Source organism: Arachis ipaensis, chromosome B10, assembly GCF_000816755.2.
Source record: "Arachis ipaensis cultivar K30076 chromosome B10, Araip1.1, whole genome shotgun sequence".
Lineage (NCBI taxonomy): Eukaryota > Viridiplantae > Streptophyta > Magnoliopsida > Fabales > Fabaceae > Arachis > Arachis ipaensis.
This window is the reverse complement of record NC_029794.2, coordinates 124,230,657-124,255,151: the sequence shown is the minus strand read 5'-3', so window position 1 is coordinate 124,255,151 and position 24,495 is coordinate 124,230,657. Positions and strand designations below refer to the sequence as shown.

General features: G+C 38.0%; 1 protein-coding gene, 1 long non-coding RNA gene and 1 pseudogene across 2 annotated transcripts; 1 reads left to right on the top strand and 2 right to left on the bottom strand.

Annotated features, from left to right (window-relative positions):
* On the bottom strand, window positions 1,016-1,556 carry LOC107621748. Its single transcript, XR_001615925.2, has 3 exons — window positions 1,389-1,556; window positions 1,243-1,296; window positions 1,016-1,165 (listed from the first exon to the last, which is right to left on the bottom strand). It is a non-coding gene; the product is annotated as an uncharacterized LOC107621748 (long non-coding RNA).
* Window positions 10,279-10,685, top strand: LOC110268015. The gene is made up of 2 exons (XM_021113898.1): window positions 10,279-10,417; window positions 10,477-10,685. The coding sequence occupies exons 1-2, from the start codon at window positions 10,294-10,296 to the stop codon at window positions 10,683-10,685; spliced, it is 333 nt and encodes a 110-aa protein (XP_020969557.1). The 5' UTR covers window positions 10,279-10,293.
* Window positions 13,482-22,080, bottom strand: LOC110268485 (annotated as a pseudogene).

Below are 24,495 nucleotides of genomic sequence, written 5' to 3'. Positions count from 1 at the left end.
GTGACTGTTCTGCAGTGCATAAAACCAGAAAAATAGCAGAAGCATGTGATATTCAAAATTCAATATAAAATTCAAGTTAAATCCAATGACTTTAAAAATTAATGTAGTTACACTTCACTCATCCAGGTTTCTTTCTCAACTAGTTTTGAGTTAATATCATTTTAATAAAGAAGTTACATTACCTGGAAGTTAAGTAAAAATGAGTCAAAATCTGTTTTTGAAACCAACAAGCTTAGTACCTTTCAATTTGAATAACTTTTATTACAAAACTCCAATTAAGCTAAATTTTGATTTGGAAACTCCTAGATCATCCAGAAATAACTGTGTCTTGGTTGCAACCCAATTGCTATTTAATTCTAAGAGTTACAAGCATTGGAAGTTGATGCATAGCTTGCTGAAATCTGTTTCTTTTCAGTTTTGACCACCAATATTCAAAAATTCACAACTCCCAATCCTTAACTCTTAAAATTCTGAAGTTTTAGAGAAATAAATTAAGTTAATCAAATTTTATAACAAAATTAGTTTCGCTCCAAAACTCAACTCGTAGAAGTCGCAGCAAGACAAACAAGTTGCTGTCCTGTTTAACCTTTTCTGCTGCAGGACAGATTTAACAACCTAACTTTAAAAATTTGTCATAAATTGTATATTTAACAAAAAGGTCCCAAATTTTCCAGTTTAGTTCCCTATATTCCCAAGTTTAGCCCAAACTTGGTCTCATGCAATTCTGACCATTACATAATTAGTTACAGCATATGCAATACCACCACAACACAACTCTACATCCTTATTAACAAACACAACCAAAATCCATGATAAATAAATATAAGAGCATACCACTAATAAATTCCACACCTCATAATTCTAATATATAGCCACCAATAAATCTATTCCAACAACATTACAAGGCTAATCATTAAATAGAACAAACAATTCAACTTATCCTATGGTTCCTCTAACCTAAGTTTTCACAACACCGTAAATTTTAAACGTGCGAAACTTGAACCATACCTTGGCCGATCACTTAGTTCACCCAAGGCAGCCTCACAACTCAAATTCACAGCCCCTCCAAGCTCAATCAAATAGCCCCAAAGTAAGCCTTGTCACCAACAAAGCTCCAAGTAATCCAAATTCAAGTCCAATGCATAAACACCCTCTTAAACTACACCTAATACACATATATATGTTCCAATTCAGTTTTCTATTACCAAAAACAAGATTGAGCTAGGGTTAGGGTGTTCTTACCATACCCATATGCTCAATAGCTTGAGCCCACAAGTTCCGGAAGCTAACTTGAACCTAGAACATAGAAATTGGACAAGATTCACCATAGGTTTCCAAGTTTACCAAAGAAAGAGGGATAGGGATTCTGAACTTAATAGGAGGCTTACCAGTGAAATTGTTCGGATAGAAAGGTAGAGCTCGACACGCTGAGCGTGTGGCCGCGAACAGTGCGGCGATCGGAGCCCGGACGGAGGAGTTATGGTGGATCAAAGGGTTAGGGTTTGAGAGCTTCTCTCCCTTTCCTCCAATTCTGTTTTGGCGTTGCAGAAACTAATGAGGAAGAAGAAGGCTGCTGTTTCCTTTATATTATGGGTCCGGTTGGACCCACGGGCTCGGTTTGTGCCCCGGTTCAACCGGTTCGGTCCTTCCGGTCCGATTTTGGGCCAAATTTTCGAAATTGGTATCAAAATTTTCGTTTTGACGAGCTCTATCCTATTTTGATACTAGTTTTGTATTTTTAATTTTCCTATTTAAAATTCGATTTATTGACTAATTATTTTCCGATTTTAGCGGGGTTTACATTCTACCCACCAAATTATGAATTTTGCCCTTAAAATTCAGATTCAATTATCTGAAAAGAGGTGTGGGTAGTCCTTTGGCATATTCAGAGTTTCTTGAAACCGACTTCGTCACTCGATACGTCCATCTCCTTTCATTTAAGCTGGCTTAGGTTGTAAGACATGAATTTGATTTAGAGGCGTGCTTCAGAAGTTACGACATACGGAGTATGTTGGAATAGGTTCGAAAGGTATGACAAAAACTATTTGGCACGCCATTGACCATCAATACTCTCCAAAATTTGAAATAGGCTAACTTGGCGGGATTTAACTTCTTAGATCTGCCTATCTCTTTTGTCGGCTCCCATAATGAGAATCTTTACTCAAATTTGCGTAACTTTTCCTCTGTTGTCTCGGCTATCAAATTCAGGAATTAAGACATTCGATGTTCCAGTTTCCAATTAATTCAAAGGCTGTTTAGCATACTGTAGAGTCTCACCTTCTCCCTGATGTATAGTCTTGTTGGTTTTCCTAATAAGTAATTTGCTCCGATGGGCAAAACGGACTTGATCACTTGATCCACGATTCCCTAACAGTATCACCTTTTGTCTTAGACCTTGGCAATCTATTACGAAATCGATAGCTATTCCCTTTTACCTTTAATGTAGAACCTTCGACGGCTGTGGCATTTCGAATGGTTTCTGGTGGTCTCTCATTTCTTTCTCATACGTTAAACTTGTAATCACATAGATTTCCACCTCGTTCTTCATTTCTGTCTGCTCAAAATATCTTCTTTGATTCGTGGTAGGTTTTAGAAATCTCAAGGTAACTTCAAAAATTTCTCTTGTAAGCTTCTAACAACAGTTTCTTATTTCAACTTCCGACCTCAACACATAACCCTCTCTTGGTGTCTTCTGGATTCAACCGGCTTCGGTACTCTTAGTAGCCCCTTATCAGCGTTATTGCACTCCTTAAGTCTTTGACTTTATAATCTCTATTTCGACATTAAACATATAAATCTTTCTTAGTTCCCTTTCGTTTGCCAGACTTCGACATCCTCGGTAAGTCTTTATCGTCCCCTCACGCTTCCTGCATTTCGTCTTTGCTATGTGTTAAAACTGCAATAGATTTAGTTTGACTCCTTTAGCTATTCCCTTAATATCCAATTTAAAGTTCCAACTTATCTAGCCTTCCTTTCTCCGAAATTTATATCCAAGCATTTCCCCAAAAACTTCTTACTCAGGGCATCCGTTACCACTTCACGATGTTGTATTTACACGTATCCTAAACCCCTCTGGTAATGTATCACACTAATTCTGAGTTGTTAAATAAGTTCGAGTATACTAATTACTGGATTTGGGGTTAATCCTTCTCTTGGAGTTTGAAAGCTCTCTTCATATTCGGGTATCTATGTAACCGGTGTATTTATAGCGCATTAAACTAATCATAGGCTTTGTGGTCGACAAGAATTTAAAGCTCCAAAACTCTTTTTGACGGCGCATGCTTACCTGCTTTATCTTTTGTATCCAAAAGTCATGCTCTTAAGGAATCAACATTTCCACAGTCACGCAGCCCTCCTTGAGCTTTCTCCCGTTGCCTGACCCACGTTAACCTGCTCCAGATAACTCAGTGGTACCCCTGTATTCGGAGCATTATGTCCACCTTCATATTCATTATCATCATTGTTGCCAGTTCCAGCTTGTGGTTGCATCCCATCCATTACTCGGATGGTCGCGGCAGCAACAGTACCAATGGCAGCAGCAACACTCGTCATTGCGGTCACAATATCGGTCAAACTATCTATTGGTATGGTTACCTCATTAGCCCTCCGTCTTTGACCTCGATTACGCTCACGACCGCGCCCACGAGACGCCATTTGGTTCCTGTTCACACCAAACAAGTGATATCAAGGTGATCAGTCTCAATATCTCTAGTTTAGTATTTCAAAGTCCCAAATGCATGCTCATGAGCATTCATGCCCCATATATCAGTTAGATACCCTAAATAGCATGTATAGACACCCAGAGTATGCCCAGAGGCATAATCAGTCCGTCCCTCAGGCTCTATAGGAACGAACTGCTCTGATACCATAATGTAATACCCTACCATACTTAATACATAAGTTACTTGGAGAGTAAGCTAAATACATATATACATATATACAAATAGAAAACCAAAATACACCCAAGGACTACTTCGCTTTCCAGGATCCAGACGCCTAGCAAGGAGCCTCTCGACCTGCATCTGAAAAACAACAATACAATATGGAATGAGAACCGGAGGTTTTCAGCATGGTAAAAGTGCCACGCGCATAAGAAATACGGTCCTGAGAATGCCATAGGCAATCCTAGAACTCCGTTATACAATTATCCAACTTAATTACTAAACAGAAGCTATAACAGGGGTAGGTATTCTAAATCTATCTAACTTACTCAATTTCAATCCTAATCTAACACCAAACCATTTCTACTTTTCCTCCATCCCTCCATCATTCACAATGCAACAGAAACAAGCAACCAAACAAGGTCACGCACAAGTAATGAGCAGATAGTACAAATAGCAAGTATAACAGATAGCAGGTGATATATATCAATTAGGCAAACCCAGGAAATGCATAGCAATCAAAACAAACAAATGCATATGATGCATGCCTGTCCTATGGCTGATGGGGCCCATCTGCCGGTTATCCAGCCAACCCGACAAGTCCGAAAACCTTAGACTGTCCCCCGTCGCGCATCCCCAAGAGTCTATGCATAGAGTTTACATTCAATCATCATATAAATCACTCAATGGGGGTTATCCATACCCGGGAATTTATACGTGCCCGGTCACCCTTACGACGTAGGGTTAACAGAGTATCGAGAATCGACCTGGAACACGTGGTGGCGAGCCACGGTTTTTACCCAGGGAAACTCGTATCTCAGATATCATCATTCATAAGCCATTTCATAATCATAATCATTATTTAATCATTCATCAAGCCATGGCATGTTAACTCCTTTTATAAACAACCTCCCTTTCACATTTTTCATCATCATTCCCTTATAATTCATCTTAATTATCCTTTCTGCGTCCTGACCAAACTATTTATCAAACTCTTCTCAACCTTCTTATTATCGAATAATCTTAAAATCAACCCAACTCTAACATTAAATCAGTCACATCACACGAAGGTTAAACTTTAACTTCTCGAACCCATGACTATCACTAAGACATCCTCGACACTCTATTTCCTTTTCTGTTTTTAATATAACAAATGAACTCGGAATTGCGCAAACTTTATGTCCAGGCGTTAATCTTGAAATAAGATTTCTAACAAACCAAAGATCATAATTTTCTGATTTTTCTAGCCTTAGGAATAAAGGAAAAATAGTGACTGTTCTGCAGTGCATAAAACCAGAAAAACAGCAACAGCATGTGATATTCAAAATTTAATATAAAATTCAAGTTAAATCCAATGACTTTAAAAATTAATGCAGTTACACTTCACTCATCCAGGTTTCTTTCTCAATTAGTTCTGAGTTAATATCATTTTTAATAAAGAAGTTACATTACCTGGAAGTTAAGTAAAAATGAGTCAAAATCTGTTTTTGAAACCAACAAGCCTAGTACCTTTCAATTTGAATAACTTTTATTACAAAACTCCAATTAAGCTAAATTTTTATTTGGAAACATCCTAATCCATCATAAATAAATATAAGAGCACACCATTAATAACTTCCACACCTCATAATTCCAATATATATAGCCACCAATAAATCTATTCCAACAACATTACAAGGCTAATCATTAAATAGAACAAACAATTCAACTTATCCTATGGTACCTCTAACCTAAGTTTTCACAATACCGTAAATTTTAAACGTGCGAAACTTGAACCATACCTTGGCCGATCACTTAGTTCACCCAAGGCAACCTCACAACTCAAAATCACAGCCTCTGAAATCTGTTTCTTTTCAGTTTTGACCACCAATATTCAAAAATTCACAACTCCCAATCCTCAACTCTTAAAATTCTGAAGTTTTATAGCAATAAATAACGGAGGAGTTATGGTGGATCAAAGGGTTAGGGTTTGAGAGCTTCTCTCCCTTTCCTCCAATTCTGTTTTGGCGTTGCAGCAACTAATGAGGAAGAAGAAGGCTGTTGTTTCCTTTATATTATGGGTCCGGTTGGACCCACGGGCTCGGTTTGTGCCCCAGTTCAACCGGTTCGGTCCTTCCGGTCCGATTTTCGAAATTGGTATCAAAATTCTCGTTTTGACGAGTTCTATCCTATTTTGATACTAGTTTTGTATTTTTAATTTTTCTATTTAAAATTCGATTTATTGACTAATTATTTTCCGTTTTTAGCGGGGTTTACAAACTTTATAGTAATTTTTTCAATAATAATTTTTCAGTCAAAATTATCTTATACTCTCAATTTCTTATTTTAAAGATTGATGAATTGACTGATTTTATTTTAAAATTTGAAAATTCCTAACATTAAAATGCATCGACTAATCATAAAAAATAGTATCAACTCTTTAAAATCAAATGTTGGTCATTCTCTTTTTGGTTAAAAAAAATATTAAATTAATTATTTTTTCTTAATAATTTTGGTTTTATTATTTTTGTTTTCTACAGATATTAAAAATTGACTATGAATATTTAAATTTTATTATATTTCCATCAAAAGAGAAACCCCAAGGTGATATGGTTTTTCTATATAAATAGATAATTCGAGCATTACTAACACATCAATTTGAAAAATGGAATTCACTCAACTTTTGTTTCATATCATTGTTTGCTTCTTTTTCCTATCACTTGTTTACGACACTATAGATGCTACTAAAATTAATAATCCTGAGGTAGGTTTCAACAGTGATGTTTTAGGTCTCAAACGTATCATTTCAATTGGTCCAAATTCAATCCATAATAATGTGTTGGTGCTGTCAAACTCAAATGGACCTCTTCCTAAAAAATACTCTTTCATAAAAAATATAGGTCTTGATCGTATCGTTTTTGTTGGTCCAAACTCAGTTCATAATGAAATGTCAGCATTGCCAAATTCAAATGGACCTCCTCTTAGAAAATACTTTTTCTCAAAAATTATAGGTCTCGACCGTATCGTTCCAGCTGGTCCAAATCCATTACATAATGAAGTGTCGGTGCTACCAAATCCAAATGGACCTCCTCTCAGAAAATACTCTTTCTCAAAAACTATAGGTCTCGACCGTATCGTTCCAGCTGGTCCAGACCCATTACATAATGAAGTGCCGGTGCTACCAAACCCAAATGGACCTCCTCTCAGAAAATATTCTTTCTCAAAAACTATAGGTCTCGACCGTATCGTTCCAGCTGGTCCAGACCCATTACATAATGAAGTGCCGACGCTACCAAACCCAAATGGACCTCCTCTCAGAAAATACTCTTTTTCAAAAACTATAGGTCTCGACCGTATCGTTCCACCTGGTCCAAACCCATTACATAATGAAGTGCCGGTGCTGGTGCTGCCAAATCCAAAAGGACCTCCTCCCAAAAAATAATCCTTTTCATAATATTATATAAGTAGATGATACATTTTAGAATTTAAGAGAATCCTTTTTCAAAAGATATTCTTTTATAAAAAATGTTGGTGCCGACCGTAAAGTTTCATCTGGTCCAAATCCAATTGGTAATAGAAGTCCTCCTCTTGCAAGATATTCTTTTTTAAAAAATATAGGTCTTGATCGTATCATTCTAGTTGGTCCAAACCCAAATGGACCTCCTCTAAAAAAATACTTTTTCCAAAAATATAGGTTTCGACCATATCGTTCCAGTCGATCCAAATTCAGTCCATAATGAAGTGTCAGCACTGCCAAATCTAAACGGACCTCCTCCCAAAAATTGCTATTTCTAAAAAATTATAGGTATCAACCGTATCGTTTCAGTTAGTCCAAACCCAGTCCATAATGAAGTGCCAGCGCTGCCAATCCTAAATGGACCTCTTTCCAGAAAATACTCTTTCTCAAAAATTATATATAGGTCTCAACTGTATCGTTCCAATTGAACCAAATCCAGTACATAATGAAGTGCCGACGCTACCAAACCCAAATGGACCTCCTCCCAGAAAATACTCTTTCTCAAAAATTATAGGTCTCGACCGTATCGTTCCAGTTGGTCCAAACCCAATTTATAATGAAGTGCCGGCGCTGCCAAATCCAAATGGACCTCTTACCAAAAAATACTCTTTCTCAAAGATTATAGGTCAATCACATAGGCAAACCAAGTATGATATGCACACCCAAACAATGTCACGTAGATGCATATGATGCATGCCTGTCCCTAGTGGCTGATGATATCATCTGTCGGTTATAGAGCCAACCCGACAAGTCCTGGTAGCTAACCATTGGACTGTCCCTCTGTCGTGCATCCCCAACTCGAGTTATACTCATCATAAACTTGATCATAATCATGATCCATATCCATCATCCTCACTGGTGAATATTTACGGGGGCGAGCTCATCCGGGCCTTTCACAGTGCCCGGCCACACTTACGACATAGGGTCAACAGAGTATCAAGTCTCGACCTGGAGCACGTGGTGGCTAGCCACTGCTACTACCCAGGGAAACTCGTATCTCAGATAGTGGAAGTGCAACATTCACATTTGTCAATGATTCAGCATAAACATGCATTCAATCTCATCCATGGATCAACATCCATCTCAGCCATCTGGCTCACGGTTCAGTCCAGAACTAGCCAATATTCATATCATACACAGCCATTCTGGCTCACGGTTCAATCCAGAACCAACCAATATGTATAATCATACACAGCCATTCCGGCTCACAACAAAATGGCACTTCCACCATTCAACATCATTAAATTCATAAAGTCAGCATTTAAGCCATAAATCATTTTCTCAATTCATTTCACTTTGAAATCAAGTTTCAACTCTTTTCAGCCTTGGCTTTAAAGATCTCATTTCTCAAATCATCTCAGGCTCATAAGCCACTTTTACTCAAGGTAAATTCCCCTTTGAAAACAATGCCACTCTCGGCATCCTCTTTCCAAACTTCCATAACCATGGCAAGTTAAAGATTTATTGTGAAACATTCAAAATCATCCATTCAACAATGGGATTTTATAACAAAGTTTCTCGGCAGAGTCCCAAGTCTTTAGGGGAGAATAACATATCTCATTTCGCCAAATTCATTTAAAATCATTAAAACATTGGCTTTCTGATTTGAGTAAGAAAATAGGATCTAAGCCAAACCGAGTCACGTAATCATTTACTTCTTTCAAAACAATTTCCTTTTCTTAAACAAAAACCGGCTTCAATTCCATAATTAAACCTGAAGCGTTTCAAACTGATAAGAGAATCATTTTTGTTATGTTAAACTAGAGTTCAAAGGGTACTCTGAATCTTATTCAAAACGTCAAAATAATGAGGTTCGTCAATCGAGATCCACTTCCTTTTAAAATCACGAAAACTCTTCCAATGGACACTCTTTATGTTTAATAGAGAAAAACATAAACCAGTTTTACCTTTTAAAACAGCCTCAAGGCAAAATTCCTTTTCGAATAACTTGTGCCCAAAGACATACTATTCTTCTCGGAAAAGTAAGGAGGAATCATGATTCTCTTTTCAATAATTCTTTCAAAGCGTAGCTTCATCGCTTTCATAATTGTTCTAAGTAAGAATAATAAAAGAAGCCATAAATTCACAATCCTCCAAGTAAATATGAAAGGCATTAAACTCCAAATTTCCCAAATAACATTTCAAATAAAGCCTCGGATTTTATAGAAATTTGGGCAGCATCTCCCCTAAAACTTGGACTTTGCCACCCGGTTCGGGTCCCAACTAAACCGTTCCTCAATCCTTTTCAACAGTCCAGAACCCAAAAATCAATTCAAAATCACGCTAAATCCAACAGTCGCCTCAGTGGCATATCTCAAGAAAACCATTTCAAAGTCAACTCAATATCAACCGATTTAACTCATTTCCAAAGCTTTAAAGAATCGGTTCAACAATAAATCATTTATCAAAACCAAATCAATTAAAGCAACCCAGGCTGAATTTCAAGAGTATTCTATCTTTCACATCATCAAAATAATCAACTCAATTCAAATCAATCCTCAACGGATTAAACTCAGATTTCAAATATTTTAAGAATCAGCTTCAGAACATTACATTTCACAAAGCCGCACAACAACTCAGCCAAACCAACATTCATAAACATTCGAGTCAATCAAATAATACATAAGGTCGATACAATCACCAAATACACATTTTCTCACATCAGTATCCATATGTAATAATTCCAACATGTAAAAATATAGTTTTTGGAAAGCGCCCCTACCTCAAATGCAATTCCCATAACTCAAACGCGTCACAGAGTCCTTTCCGCCTCAACCCGAACTGACAGCGACCAAAACCTCAGCTCCAGTCACATTCGCAATAACCATAGCAACACTAATCGCAACATACAATAATTAAGACTCTACCCCACGTTATCAAAACTCGTATTCATTAACCGAACACAACAGAATACTCATGCGAGATCATTCGAAACATAATTTCTTACCAAAACAACACAATGAGGCAACTGCGATTTCGAACTGGCCCGGCAACAGCTCCGGCGGCAGCCAGAAGCTCCGGCGGATCAACTGGAAAAACCGTACAGCATCAAAACCATCTCGAAAACTAAAAAGGCAGAAACCTCGAATGAACCCTTACCGGCAATTTTTTCGGCGACGGCAGAAGTAGCCAGAATCTCCGGCGGTGGTCCCGGGAGTCGCAGAACCACTCCTGGCGACCAGAACCCTTTTCTGATGGCGGCAGTTCCGACCGAGGCGACGCCGGTGACGCGATCGGTGGCCAGGCACGGTGGTTGGGTTCCCAGCACACCTTCAGATCTCTCTGTCTCTCCTGCTCGGCGTGACTGAACGGCCTTCCTTTCAACGGCGCACCGGCGGCGAACCTTAGCAGTGGCGGAGGTAGGTGGCAGTCTCTGACGGCCATGGGAGCTCCGGCAGCGTCGCGGGTGGTCTTCCCCCTCTCTCCCATCGGGTCATCTCTCTCTCTCTCCTCGGGTTTCTCTGACAATAGTGGCACAATCATCGGCAAAAGCTCAACGGGACAGCGGCGGCGCGAGCTTGGCGACGGTGAGGCATGGGTCGATCTTCCTGGTTCGCGAGCTCTCTCTCTCTTTTGCGACGAGAAGGCAGCGACGGCCCAGCATCCTCACGCGTGGCGGCCCGGCGATGGCTCCACGGGACAGCGATGGCACGATTGGGTAGCTCGCGGCGAGGCATGGCATGGTGGCGGCAGTGCCATGGCGCTGCGGACAGCTCCCCCTCCAGCTCGACGGCGACGAGACGCGCCTCCTTCTCTCCCCCTCCCGCTGGCTCACTGTTTCTTTCTTTCCGGGAAAAGGAAACTTTGTGTGAGTTGCTGATGGGAAAAGAAATGGGGTAGCAGCTACAGGTTTTCAAATCTGAGTTTGCTGAGGGTGAAAGGCGGAACCGGGTCATGGGTTAGGGTTTCAGGGTTAGGGTTTCACTTTATAATAATAACGAGAGTCTGAATTTCAGAAACTAGGGTATATATGATGAATTTATAAAGAATAAAATATTTATTAACAAAAATCTTCATTAAAAAAAAAAAAACTCTACAAAGAACATTTTAAACTCTACAAAGAGGATTCTGTTTTATTAAAATATTGCGATCAATATCCTTAAAATTAAGTTTACATTCATGCACTTCTGAGTGCCTATATATACTTTATTTTCACAAAACGAATCTCCATGTAACACCCTCACTACTAGAATGTCACGCTTCTGGCTGCGCCACTCTGATAACAAGAAGTATTATGACTACTTTACATACTAAATATTTAAATAGGAGCCTGTCACTCGACACTGTATCGCTGCGTTCTTTGAAAACCGGAAAATAAATACTTTATCTTAAGAAAAATACAAGCAGGCATAGATTCATATACAAGACTCCTTACATAATATCTTATAATATAATATACATATAAAATATACAACTCCTATCCCTCTTACAAACTAATTATAACAAAGACGAGGGAAGAAAATAATCTAATTCATACAACATATGAAACCAAACGCAGTTTAACTCTTCTTAATGCTTCTTCATCCGGTTCCTGAAAATGTAAAGCTGTAGGGGGTGAGAACCTAACCAGATGGTCTCACCACGGAGTTTCAAAGTTGTCATAAGAAGATATTTAATAAGAAAATTATTTTCAAACTCAGTGATTATCATCGCCTTATGAATCCTTTAAAAACCAGTAGGTAATCGTTCAAAACTTTTTCAAAGAAACAATGTTTAATCTAATTGAAATCCGAAACATTTCCTTTCTTATAAGCAAATCTCAATCAGAAACCAACTACGCAATCAAACAACACAATCATTAATTCAGCACCAAAGTTCATTCTCAAATGTAGAACGCCAGGACAAACACAGGCAAGACAGACAAGGAAAGCACAAGTATGTAGCAATTATAGCAAATAGTTCAAGTAGCAGTTAAGAACAGTTTAACAATTAGGCAAACCAAAACAAGTTCAAACCCAAGCAAAGCATACAAATGCATATGATGCATGCTTGTCCTATGGCTGATAAGGCTCATCTGTCGGTTATCCAGCCAATCCGACAAATCTGAATTGTCCTTAGACTGTCCCCCGATGTACATCCCCAAGAGTCTATGCATAGCTTTTTCTCAAATAATCAATATTGCTCAATGGGGATAACATTCCCCGGAATTTATATAGTGCCCAGTCACACTTACGTCGTAGGGTCAACAGAGTATCGAGTTTTCAACCTGGTACACGTGGTGGCAAGCCATGGTACTTTATCCAGGGAACCTCGTATCTCAGATAATTCAAAATCATAAGCCATATGAATAATTCAAAGATCATATCTCAACATTCTCAACATCATAATCATTCGTCAATCCAAATCTCATTTCCAAATTCATTCAAAAACCATATTTCAAAGAAAATTCTCATCGTCCTTCTTTCCATTCCGTTCACTAACAATTCCCAATCCAAAACATAACTCTTCGTTTGATAAATGAGGTAATTTTAAATCATATAATACTTAAAACCCTTTTAAAATAACTACTTTAAATGAAACTTCTAATTTTATAAAATTTCGACAGCATCTCCTCTAAAACTTGGGTTCTGCCACCCTTTTCGGGTCCCATCCAAACATTTCTCAAACTTTTTTCTCAACCATTTCCAAATCTCATTCATTTTCCAAAATTCAACCAGTTCCAATATCAAATTGTTTTCAAAGCGAATCAGTGCCAATAATAAATCTCTTTTTAAAATCAAACCAGCTCAAATACTAAATCATTTATAAAGTTAGACTAACTCAAAATTAAACCGTTTCCAAAATTAAATCAGTTTCATATTCCAAATCATTTCCAAAGCCGATTCATTTACATTATCAAAAATAGGTTCAAAACTAAGAAAATCATTTTTCATAATAATCAACTAAATAACCTTTCAAACTAATTTCTTTTTAGCCATCACAAACTACAATAGCAATCATGCAGTCAGTCATTCAGTCCAGCAAACAACCACATTTATAAGACAATCATAATCATAGACATATGTTTCTCACATTAATATCTATTTATAACAACTCTGTAATGTAAAATAGATATTAAGAAAAACCCCTACCTCAATTTAGTCAAAGCTCAATAGTTAAACGCATCAATTCCTCTTCCGTTCATCACTTCTGTTTGGTTTATGATCCTGAGAGAGCAATTGCTTTACCAGCCAAAATTATAGTCCCAGAATCTCCAACATTAGCAACATAGAGATGGTTATCAACCAAAACATCGATTGAAGCAGTAGAGCCATGATAAACCCATATTTTATGATATATTTTGTGCTTAATTTGAGTGATTTGTTCAATCCTTTACCCACTTATTCATATTAATTGCATGGTTTTACTTCTCCTTCCTTATTATGTGATGTATGTAAAAAACATGTTTCTTATGCTTTAAAATTAATTATTTTAATTACCTTTATTTCCATTCGATGCCGTGATTAGTGTGTTGAGTAGTTTCAGATCTTCTAAGGCAGGAATGACTCAAAGGATGGAAAGAAAACATACAAAAACGGAAGGAAAGAACAAAATGGAGTCCTTGAAGAAACTGGCATCCACGCGATCGCATGGACGACGCGATCGCGTGCCAAGAGCAAAGAAGCAGCGACACGGCCGCATGACTGATGCGACCGCGCAACTTGAGCAAATCGCATATGACGCAGACGCGTGAACGACGCGACCGCGTGACAAGAAAAACTCCAGATGACGCGACCGCGTGACCCACGTGGACATGTGACAGAGGCCACGCACCAGAAATTACAGGATACGCCCCCAGCGATTTCTGAAGCCCTTTTGGCCCAGATCCAAGTGCAGAAAACACAAATTGGAGGTTATAAAGTGGAGGAATGCATACATTAAAGGGGAGCTCGCCAATTTAGTTACTTTCCATGATTTAGATTTAGTTTGGAGAGAGGTTCTCTCCTCTCTCTTTAGGATTAGGATTTAGATTTAGGATTTTTATTCGCTTTCAGGATTATCTCTTTTGGTCAGGTTCAATATTCCTTTTATTTACTTTTGCAAGTTACTTTATGAATCCTTTCATGTTACAGATCACTCTTTTATTAATGTTATTTGAGGTATTTCAGTTTAATATTGATTTCTTTTATTTATGCTATTGTTGCTTTTACTCTGAAGACATTTTTATTCCAGTAGATTTACTTCCCCTTTTGGTTTTGGTTAAGAAATCAGTAACTCATGAGTTGTCAAATTCAAACAAGATTGATAATTGTTATCTTGTTAATTGAATTGAACTTCAATAATCCCAATCTTTTCTTAGGAAATAAATAGGATCCGAAGATCAAACCAATTAATCCCTTGACCTTCCTTTATATTAGTAAAGGCTAACGAAGTGGAATTAAGATTCAATTATTATCATCATTGATAATGATAGCCAGGATAGGACCTCTAATTTTCATACCTTGCCAAAAGTTTATTTATAGTCATTTATTTATTTCACTTGCTATTTAAATTACTTGTTCTTCATTTACTTTATTTGCTAATTAAACTATTCGCTCTTCATTCTCAAAACCCCAAATTTACAATCTCCATAACCAATAATAAGAACATACTTCCCTGCAGTTCCTTGAGAAGACGACTCGAGGTTTGAATACTTCGGTTATCAATTTTTAAGGGGTTTGTTACTTGTGACAACCAAAACGTTTGTACGAAGGGATTTTTGTTGGTTTAGAAACTATATCTACAACGCGACTGTTTATTAAAATTCTTTACTGCCAAAAATTCTAACGTCAAAATGGCGCCGTTGCCGGGGAACTGCTAACGTGTGCCTTATTATTGGTTATTGTACATATTTTTCTTTTACTTGTTTATTTATTTCTGTTTTTCCTTTTTAATTTTATTTGCTACTATGAACTCTCACCCCTCTCGCTTTGAGTTTGGTTCTAACTTTGCTGAAGGAAATAGAAGTTACAACAGGAATATGCATCAAGGTCAGACCAATCAAGGATGGATGGAGCCAAGAGGATCTAATCAACCCTTTAGGCGTCAACACCCTCCAAGATTTCATGGGCAACAACCATTCTACAATGCATACCCAACTGATAGATATGGTGGACAACCTTGTAACTACCAACAAGCCCCACCCCGTGCCTATAGACCATCCTCTCAACATAACCTCAAACCACCACACTCACAAGCTTCTTTTCACCATTCACCACTGTATGATCCTTTCCTACCCCAGTTCCAATCCAATCACCCCCAAGCACCACCACTTCCCTATGTTTCATGTCCAAATCCATCACCCCGAGAATCAGAGGTTCGCCTTAAGGCAACAGTAAATAAACTTCAAACAACCATTCGGCAACTGGAGCAGGCAGTAATTCAATTAGCTTCTAGACGCACGAACATTCAAGGACCAACCATAGCCCCATGTGGACAATCTAATGAAGAGCGTAGCATGAAGGAAATATTAGAAACTCCAATGGACAAGACAGAGCATGAATTCGTACTAGAACAAGTAGAAGAAGCTGTCATTGTACAAGAAGAAGAGTTGGTTGAAGATCTAGGAGACGCTGAACCTCCATGGGAATCCAGAGCTGAGGAGAACTCCGTCAAGGACGTTACAGTTGATGCTAAGGAGGACAGTGCACAATCCCCAAGGCAAGTCATTTATGAAGAATTAGACGGAATAACCCAGGACACAAATTCCCTTGATGATGATAGTCACAAGTCAAGCTCTCTTAGTAATGAACTTGCATCCGCAAGTGAATTCTCTGAGATCGAAGAATCTTCCCCAAGTGAATACAAAGATGACGCGGAGGTAGATTTCTCTCAACCTTCAATCTATGACTCAAGTGATGAGGAAGACATAGAAGACTTTGACCAGGACTCAGTTGCATTTGAAGAACCTTACAAGGAAGTGGAGGAATTCACAGAAGAGCACAAGGGAGAAGAACTTACAGAACCACCAGAAACACCTACCCCAAGGCCATTACCGCCTAATACAAGCTTCAAGTGGGTATAATCCTTAACCGTTAACTTTACTTATTCACTTGAATATGGTTTACTTGAAACAAATGGCCAGCTTAGAGCTCTCTGCGGCTTTAAGAGTAAGAGGGAAATGGCTCGTGCTCAGAGCTGGTGCACAAGGTTCAATAAGGTTCCACGCTTCAACTTGAAGTGCACGGATTGGTATCAAGCTCAATTGAATGGATCTCGGAAAACGTTTGGTCAGTGTGGTGAGAATCTACTTTCTAAACCACCCGGATGAAAAAATATGGATCAAGACGGAGGCGGATTTAAAAACAAGGCTTGGGATCATGGATTCTGTTCTGACATCCAACACCCCGGGAGCCTAAGAATCTGTTTGAAGCTGCTCAAAGGCTTTACGTGCCTAGTTTGGGATCCCGGAGGCCATTGGAATTACAAACATTGGTGGAGATTCCTGGATGAGTTCAAACACAAGCCACCATAACAGGAAGCTCATCAAATGTCCAACTTAAGGACTTTAACTAAAAGTGCTAGGTGGGAGACAACCCACCATGGTATGATCGTCCTTTTTCATTTTTATTTAGTTTTATTTGTTTTTGAGTTTTATTTTATTCCATTATATTGAACCTGGAGTTTTGCATAACATTCATATTAACACTGCATTCTGCATTTTTCATGCATAAAAAAAAGAGAAGCACGCACGCGACGCGGCAGCGTCGCTGACGCGTCCGCGTCATGTGGGAAAAATGGCTCCCATGCGACCGCGTCACTCACGCGGCCGCGTGACCTGGAAATCGACGTACGAAGGGTGCACGACCGAAAGTTGTGCGAGAGTGGTGCTGGACTGGTGCTGACCGCACACGCCTTACCACGCGGACGCGTCATATCCCCATGATGGCCACTCACGCGATCGTGTCAACCACGCGACCGCGTCACCCTGGATTTCGGCAATACTAAGTTTTGAACAGAGAGTTGTGCGACCACGAGGCTGCACTCGCGCCACTAGCACAAATCAAGTCACGCGATCGCGTGCCCCACGCGTCCGCGTCGCCTGACCTTATTGCGCACCACGCGACCGCGTTACCCACACGACCGCGTCACCAGCGTCACACAACCTATCCAGATTAGTGCCAATTTTCTTATCTTTTCTTCTCTAATCCTAATTTCTTCTATTTTTTTCTTCTTTCTTCTTTCTTTCTTACTTTATTTCCTTCCCTTCTCATTCTTCTTATCTTTTATTTTATTTTATTTATTTACATACTTTCATTCATTGCATATTTTTATTTTTTTAAATTTATTATTTTACCATTGGTGTTCAAATGTTCTTATTCAACTGTTACATCTTTTCTGGTATTTTCTTGGTGCTTAATGACTTGTTTAATTCTGATTAAGTAATATTATTTAAATCAATGCCAATCTTTTATATCTGTATTACTTTTGCATTGACATGAATTTATATTATCTCTCCTTCCCCACTCTCTTCCCCATTGTTGTACATTTTGTACCACTGGCATGCCATGGCTTCTATTGTTTTCTCACTTGCATGTTGTAGCTACCATGTAATTGAGACCCTTATTATTTGGCATTAACCCACCCATACTGTATTTATTTTTCTATATTTATTTCTGGGTTACTCTTCTTCCCTTTTTCTTTCAGGATGGCCACCCGGAAGAGAACCGGAAGACGTTTACATGGGGAAACAGGCAAGTCAATCTGCACATTCTATAGAGAAAAGCATCAGTTGAAGCCACCCGTCCACTTGCACATCTTAGCATGCATCGAGGAAGGTGCAATCTTTAAGTGTGGGGAGGTCGATACCGATCTCCATGGGTTAGTACCTTTCTGTTTCAACACCAATGTTTAAAGTTTCTTTGTTAAATTAGTTATTGTATTTGCATATTTGTTTGATTTTTTGCATTTAGTTACTACTTGGTTAAAGTAATAAAATTCTTTTAAGACCCTATCTTTGAAAATTTTCACTAATTTAAATTGAAAAAAAAATTATGTTAAAACTTGTTTGAAGTTATATGTGGAACATGGTTTTTGAGCCAAAGAACACACAACCTGTGAGATTTTGAGCTTATTTATATGGTTACACTATTTAACCATAATATTTTTATTCTTGTGTGTTTTCTTCTCTATAATTGCAATCTTAGCTTTGTTCCATTCTATATGTCCAATATTTAGTGTATTTACATACTTGCATATGATTGAGGCCATTATTTGATTTTAGCTCACTTATCCCAAATAAGCCTACCCTTTAAATCACCCTTCTCAGCCACCTTGAGCCTTTTAATCCCCATTTATTTTGTATTTTACCACATCACTAGCCTTAAGCAGAAAAATAATTAAATATCCCAATTGAATCTTTGGTTAGCTTAAGATAGTGTGTTAATTAAGTATGGGGAAACTGTGGGAACATGGGTTAATAAGGGAATGTATCATGTTTCTAATTTATTTGAATATTGGGAATTTGGAAACCTACTCATGAAAAATCAAAATAGAAAAATAATGAAAAATCCATGTGCATTGATGAGTTATGTTTGCTTTTATGATTCAAAAAAAAATATATATATATATATATATAAATAAATAAGGGGACAAAATTACCCCAATATTAAGTTTAATAAAAGATCAATGCACATGTGATAAAAATTAAAGAAAATTTGGTACATGAGTATGGGAATTATACAAAAGTGGGAATTATGGGTAGCTAGGCATGAATTTAAAAGTATATAGAGTATATGTATATTAGGTGAAAGCTTAGGTTAATTAAAGATTCATGTTATAGCTCACTTGGCCATACATATATCCTTACCTTTACCTCAGCCCCATTACAACCTTGAAAAGACCTCATGATGTTTGCATTGGTACATTAAATATTTGTTGATTGATTAGATGAAGAACAAGGTTTAGAAAGCATGATTAAAGAAGAGTAGACTGATTGACCCTAGACACTTGAGAGACTAGAGTGATATACACTACCAGTAAGGGTTCAGTGCTTAATTCTATGTTCCCTGCTTTCATGAGCGATCTTCTTACAAGTTTACTTGTCTCTTATTGTATAATTTGAATTAGTGAAATCTGATTTATGTTTGTCTTGGAGAACTTATTTGCTTTTAACCAAGTAGGTAGAAACATTTTTTGCATGACTCATTTAGGTAGTTGCATTTAGAATAGGTTGCATTGCATAACATTCCACCACTTTAATCTTACCTTACTCTTTACCTTGGATTTAGCATGAGGACATGCTATTGTTTAAGTGTGGAGAGGTTGATAAACCCATATTTTATGATATATTTTGTGCTTAATTTGAGTGATTTCTTCAATCCTTCATCCACTTATTCATATTAATTGCATGGTTTTACTTCTCCTTCCTTATTATGTGATGTATGTGAAAAACATGTTTTCTATACTTTAAAATTAATTATTTTAATTACCTTTATTTCCATTCGATGCCGTGATTAGTGTGTTGAGTAGTTTCAGATCTTCTAAGGCAGGAATGACTCAAAGGATGGAAAGGAAACATATAAAAACGGAAGGAAAGCACAAAACGGAGTCCTTGAAGAAACTGGCATCCACGCGATCGCATGGACGACGCGATCGCGTGCCAAGAGCAAAGAAGCAGCGACGCGGCCGCATGACTGACGCGACCGCGCGACTTGAGCAAATCGCATACGACGCGAACGCGTGAACGACGCGACCGCGTGACAAGAAAAACTCCAGATGACGCGACCGCGTGACCCACGTGGACACGTGACAGAGGCCACGCACCAGAAATTACAGGATACACCCCCAGCGATTTCTGAAGCCCTTTTGGCCCAGATCCAAGTGCAGAAAACACAGATTGGAGGTTATAAAGTGGAGGAATGCATACACTAAAGGGGAGCTCGCCAATTTAGTTACTTTCCATGATTTAGATTTAGTTTGGAGAGAGGTTCTCTCCTCTCTCTTTAGGATTAGGATTTAGATTTAGGATTTTTATTCGCTTTCAGGATTATCTCTTTTTGTCAGGTTCAATATTCCTTTTATTTACTTTTGGAAGTTACTTTATGAATCCTTTCATGTTACAGATCACTCTTTTATTAATGTTATTTGAGGTATTTCAGTTTAATATTGATTTCTTTTATTTATGCTATTGTTGCTTTTACTCTGAAGACATTTTTATTCTAGTAGATTTACCTCTCCTTTTAGTTTTGGTTAAGAAATCAGTAACTCAGGAGTTGTCAAACTCAAACACGATTGATAATTGTTATCTTGTTAATTGAATTGAACTTCAATAATCCCAATCTTTTCTTAGGAAATAAATAGGATCCGAAGATCAAACCAATTAATCCCTTGAACTTCCTTTATATTAGTAAAGGCTAACGAAGTGGAATTAAGATTCAATTATTATCATCATTGATAAGGATAGCCAGGATAGGACCTATAATTTCTCATACCTTGCCAAAAGTTTATTTATAGTCATTTATTTATTTCACTTGCTATTTAAGTTACTTGTTCTTCATTTACTTTATTTGCTAATTAAACTATTCACTCTTCATTCTCAAAACCCCAAATTTACAATCTCCATAACCAATAATAAGACCATACTTTCCTGCAGTTCCTTGAGAAGATGACCCGAGGTTTGAATACTTCGGTTATCAATTTTTAAGGGGTTTGTTACTTGTGACAACCAAAACGTTTGTACGAAGGGATTTTTGTTGGTTTAGAAACTATATCTACAACGCGACTGTTTTATTAAAATTCTTTACTGGCAAAAATCCTAACGTCAAGCCATCATCCCAGAAAGGGTCTTTTTCAGAATCCAGAAATTGAGAATCAGTCCCTTGATACGTTTCACTTATAGCCAATTTGGCACCAGTAAAGAAAATTTGGATGCTTCATGAGATTATCAAAGAGATGCTCTTTCAAATACTCTGCAGCACCAGAACTACCATGACCATCAAATATTCCAAATAAGCATACTGAATGACCACCAATCTTCAATGTTTTAATATCATAAAAATTCTCCATCGTTACTCTCTTCCATCTGAAGCTTGAATACCACGACTAAGCCTTCCATCCTCACTTTTCCACCCTCCACTTGCAAACCGGCCATCATCATCTTTTTCTGGCATCATATTCACAAGGGAACCAACACTTCTTGACACAGAACCCGTATCCACCATCATCACTGTGAATGTCTTAAATTGACGAATAAAAAATACTAGGGGCAACTTGCAAACTCCTCTTAGTGTTGTTTATTCTCACTTGTTTGGAAAAGGTTCCAGCTTGAACAACCAAAGGCTTACACGATTGCTGCATACCATCTAACCGACCAATCCAGAAGACATGGGTTCCGGTGGCAGTTTTCGGCAACCACACCCGCAGCAACGCAGGTTCCAACAGAACCAAGTAGAGCGATAGTAACCTTTGAGCAACTCCGATGAGCTTCATCAGCGGTGGTAAGAAAGGCGGTCCCGACGGCCAGAGGCTCCAGCAGCAGTGGTGAGATTTGGCGGCAGTGACGTAAACATCGTCTCCTTCCTCACGTCGCACTCCTCCTCTGTCAGTCTCCTCTCTTCGGGCACTCTCTGTCCTCAGTTCCACCATGGATGGCGGTGACTCTGCTTGCGGTGAGGACGACGATGGTGACCTCAGCAGTGGCAGCGGCGGCAAGATGCAACGGCAACAGTGGCTTCTCCCCTGTGCGTGCTTTGCTCCTCCCTTGCATGGCTCTGGTTCGCGCTCCTCTTCCTCTGACGGCAACACACAACGGCACGGACGCATCTGCGGCGACGACAGCCTCAGCCGTGACGAAGAGCGGCGGAATAGCCCACGAGCTCCGGTGCGTCTTCCCCCCTTCCACCGGCACTCTTCCCTCTCTTTCTCTTTGTTTTCTCGGATTTCACTATCTCTTCCCTGCTTTCCCTGTTTCCATTTCCGTTCTCTTTTTCTATTTGTTTATTCTGAAGCTGTGTTTCTTTAAAGAAAAAGGGATATGACTAGGGGTGTACACGGCCCGGCCCGGTCTGAAGACCCGGCCCGGCCCCAAACACTTTAGGGGCTAATTTAGTGTGATTTCATCGGGTCTAAGGCCGGATAAGGGTCTCAAAAATAGACCCGGTCATTATTTCGGGTCGGGTCCGGGCCATAGCTCGGGTCACCCGAATTCGGTCTGGTGGCCCGGTCATCATACACAATTAATATTTTGTGTTATTAGTGATGGATGATGGCTATTCTTATGTGGAATTTAAATATTGTAAACCTTAATATATTGTGTTATTAGTTATTATAAGATTATAAGTAAATATTTTATGTTTAAAATGCATAAGACTTTAGATTAATGCATAATATTGTGTTATTTGTATTGATTTAAATATTTGGTATTTTTAGACAATATTAGTATTGATTATGGTTATGCTTTAATTTTAGAGAATGGTTGGTTTTTGTTATATTTTTGGAAAAACTACCAAAAGTACCCATGAAATTTATGAATGCTGACAAAAGTACCCATAAACTAAGGAAATTAACGATGTATCCATGGAAGATGATTTTGTATGATAAAAGTATCCAAACCCTAATTTTTTTGTTGATTTTTTAATAAAATTTTCAAACTATCCCCACTCTCAACCTCAACTCACTTTTTCAACTTTCCATAACCCAACCTGTACCTTTAAAACCTTTGTCATTGTGGCGCAGCCAGAAGCGTGACATTCTAGTAGTGAGGGTGTTACATGGAGATTCGTTTTGTGAAAATAAAGTATATATAGGCACTCAGAAGTGCATGAATGTAAACTTAATTTTAAGGATATTGATCGCAATATTTTAATAAAACAGAATCCTCTTTGTAGAGTTTAAAATGTTCTTTGTAGAGTTTTTTTTAATGAAGATTTTTGTTAATAAATATTTTATTCTTTATAAATTCATCATATATACCCTAGTTTCTGAAATTCAGACTCTCGTTATTATTATTTCGTATTATTATTATTATTATTATTATTTAAGTAAATACCGATTATATGAGTAGTAGTACTATATATACGTATGATTAAAGAAGAGAACGAGTTTTAAGAAATAAATTAAGCATAAAATTCATGAAGATTTTTTTGGTTCTATTGTTATAGTTATATATACGTGAAACTGATCTTACCTTATTAAACCTGTTTTTGGCATACAAATTAAATGGTGGTTTGTTTTAGATCCAGTTTGTTGTTTTAATATGTGAAATATAAAATAATCACACAATATATATAAGAACAACAATAAATTAAAGTCTCATACTCGATCATAACGATATATTAAAACTAAAATGTAAGACAAATGCGAATAAAATATAACCTTGAAATTTATTAATAAACGTGCATAATTGCATTATACTTACAGTGGACATTATTCAACTATATATAGTGGTGATCGACATATTCCTGAAAGGAAGACCTTCCACTATTGCCGGTGTCTTATTACTAATTGGATTTGGACTATCGGAAATATTATGGTCATGATTTATGTTTCTAGAGAATAACTTTCCGGTGCTGGATTATCAATTCGATTTAGACCAGATGGAATATCATGGTTGAGACCTATATCTTTTGAAAAAGTTTATTTTTTGGGAGGAGGTCCATTTGGATTTGGCAGCGTCGGCACGTCATTATGAATTGGATTTGGACCAACTAGAATGACACAGTTGAGATCTATAATTTTTGAGAAAGAATATTTTTTGAGAGGAGGTCCATTTGGGTTTAGCAGCGCTGGCACTTCATTATGGATTAGATTTGGACCAACTGGAACGACACGGTCGAGACCTATAATCTTTGAGAAAGAGTATTTTTTGGTAAGAGGTCCATTTGGATTTGGTAGCGCCGGCACTTCATTATAGATTGGGTTTGGACCAACTGGAACGATACGTTCGAGACCTATAGTTTTTGAGAAAGAGTATTTTCTGGGAGGAGATCCATTTGGGTTTGGTAGCGTCGGCACTTCATTATGTACTGGATTTGGTTCAATTGGAACGATACAGTTGAGACCTATATATAATTTTTGAGAAAGAGTATTTTCTGGAAAGAGGTCCATTTGGGATTGGCAGCGCTGGCACTTCATTATGGACTGGGTTTGGACTAACTGAAACGATACGGTTGATACCTATAATTTTTTAGAAATAGCATTTTTTGGGAGGAGGTCCGTTTA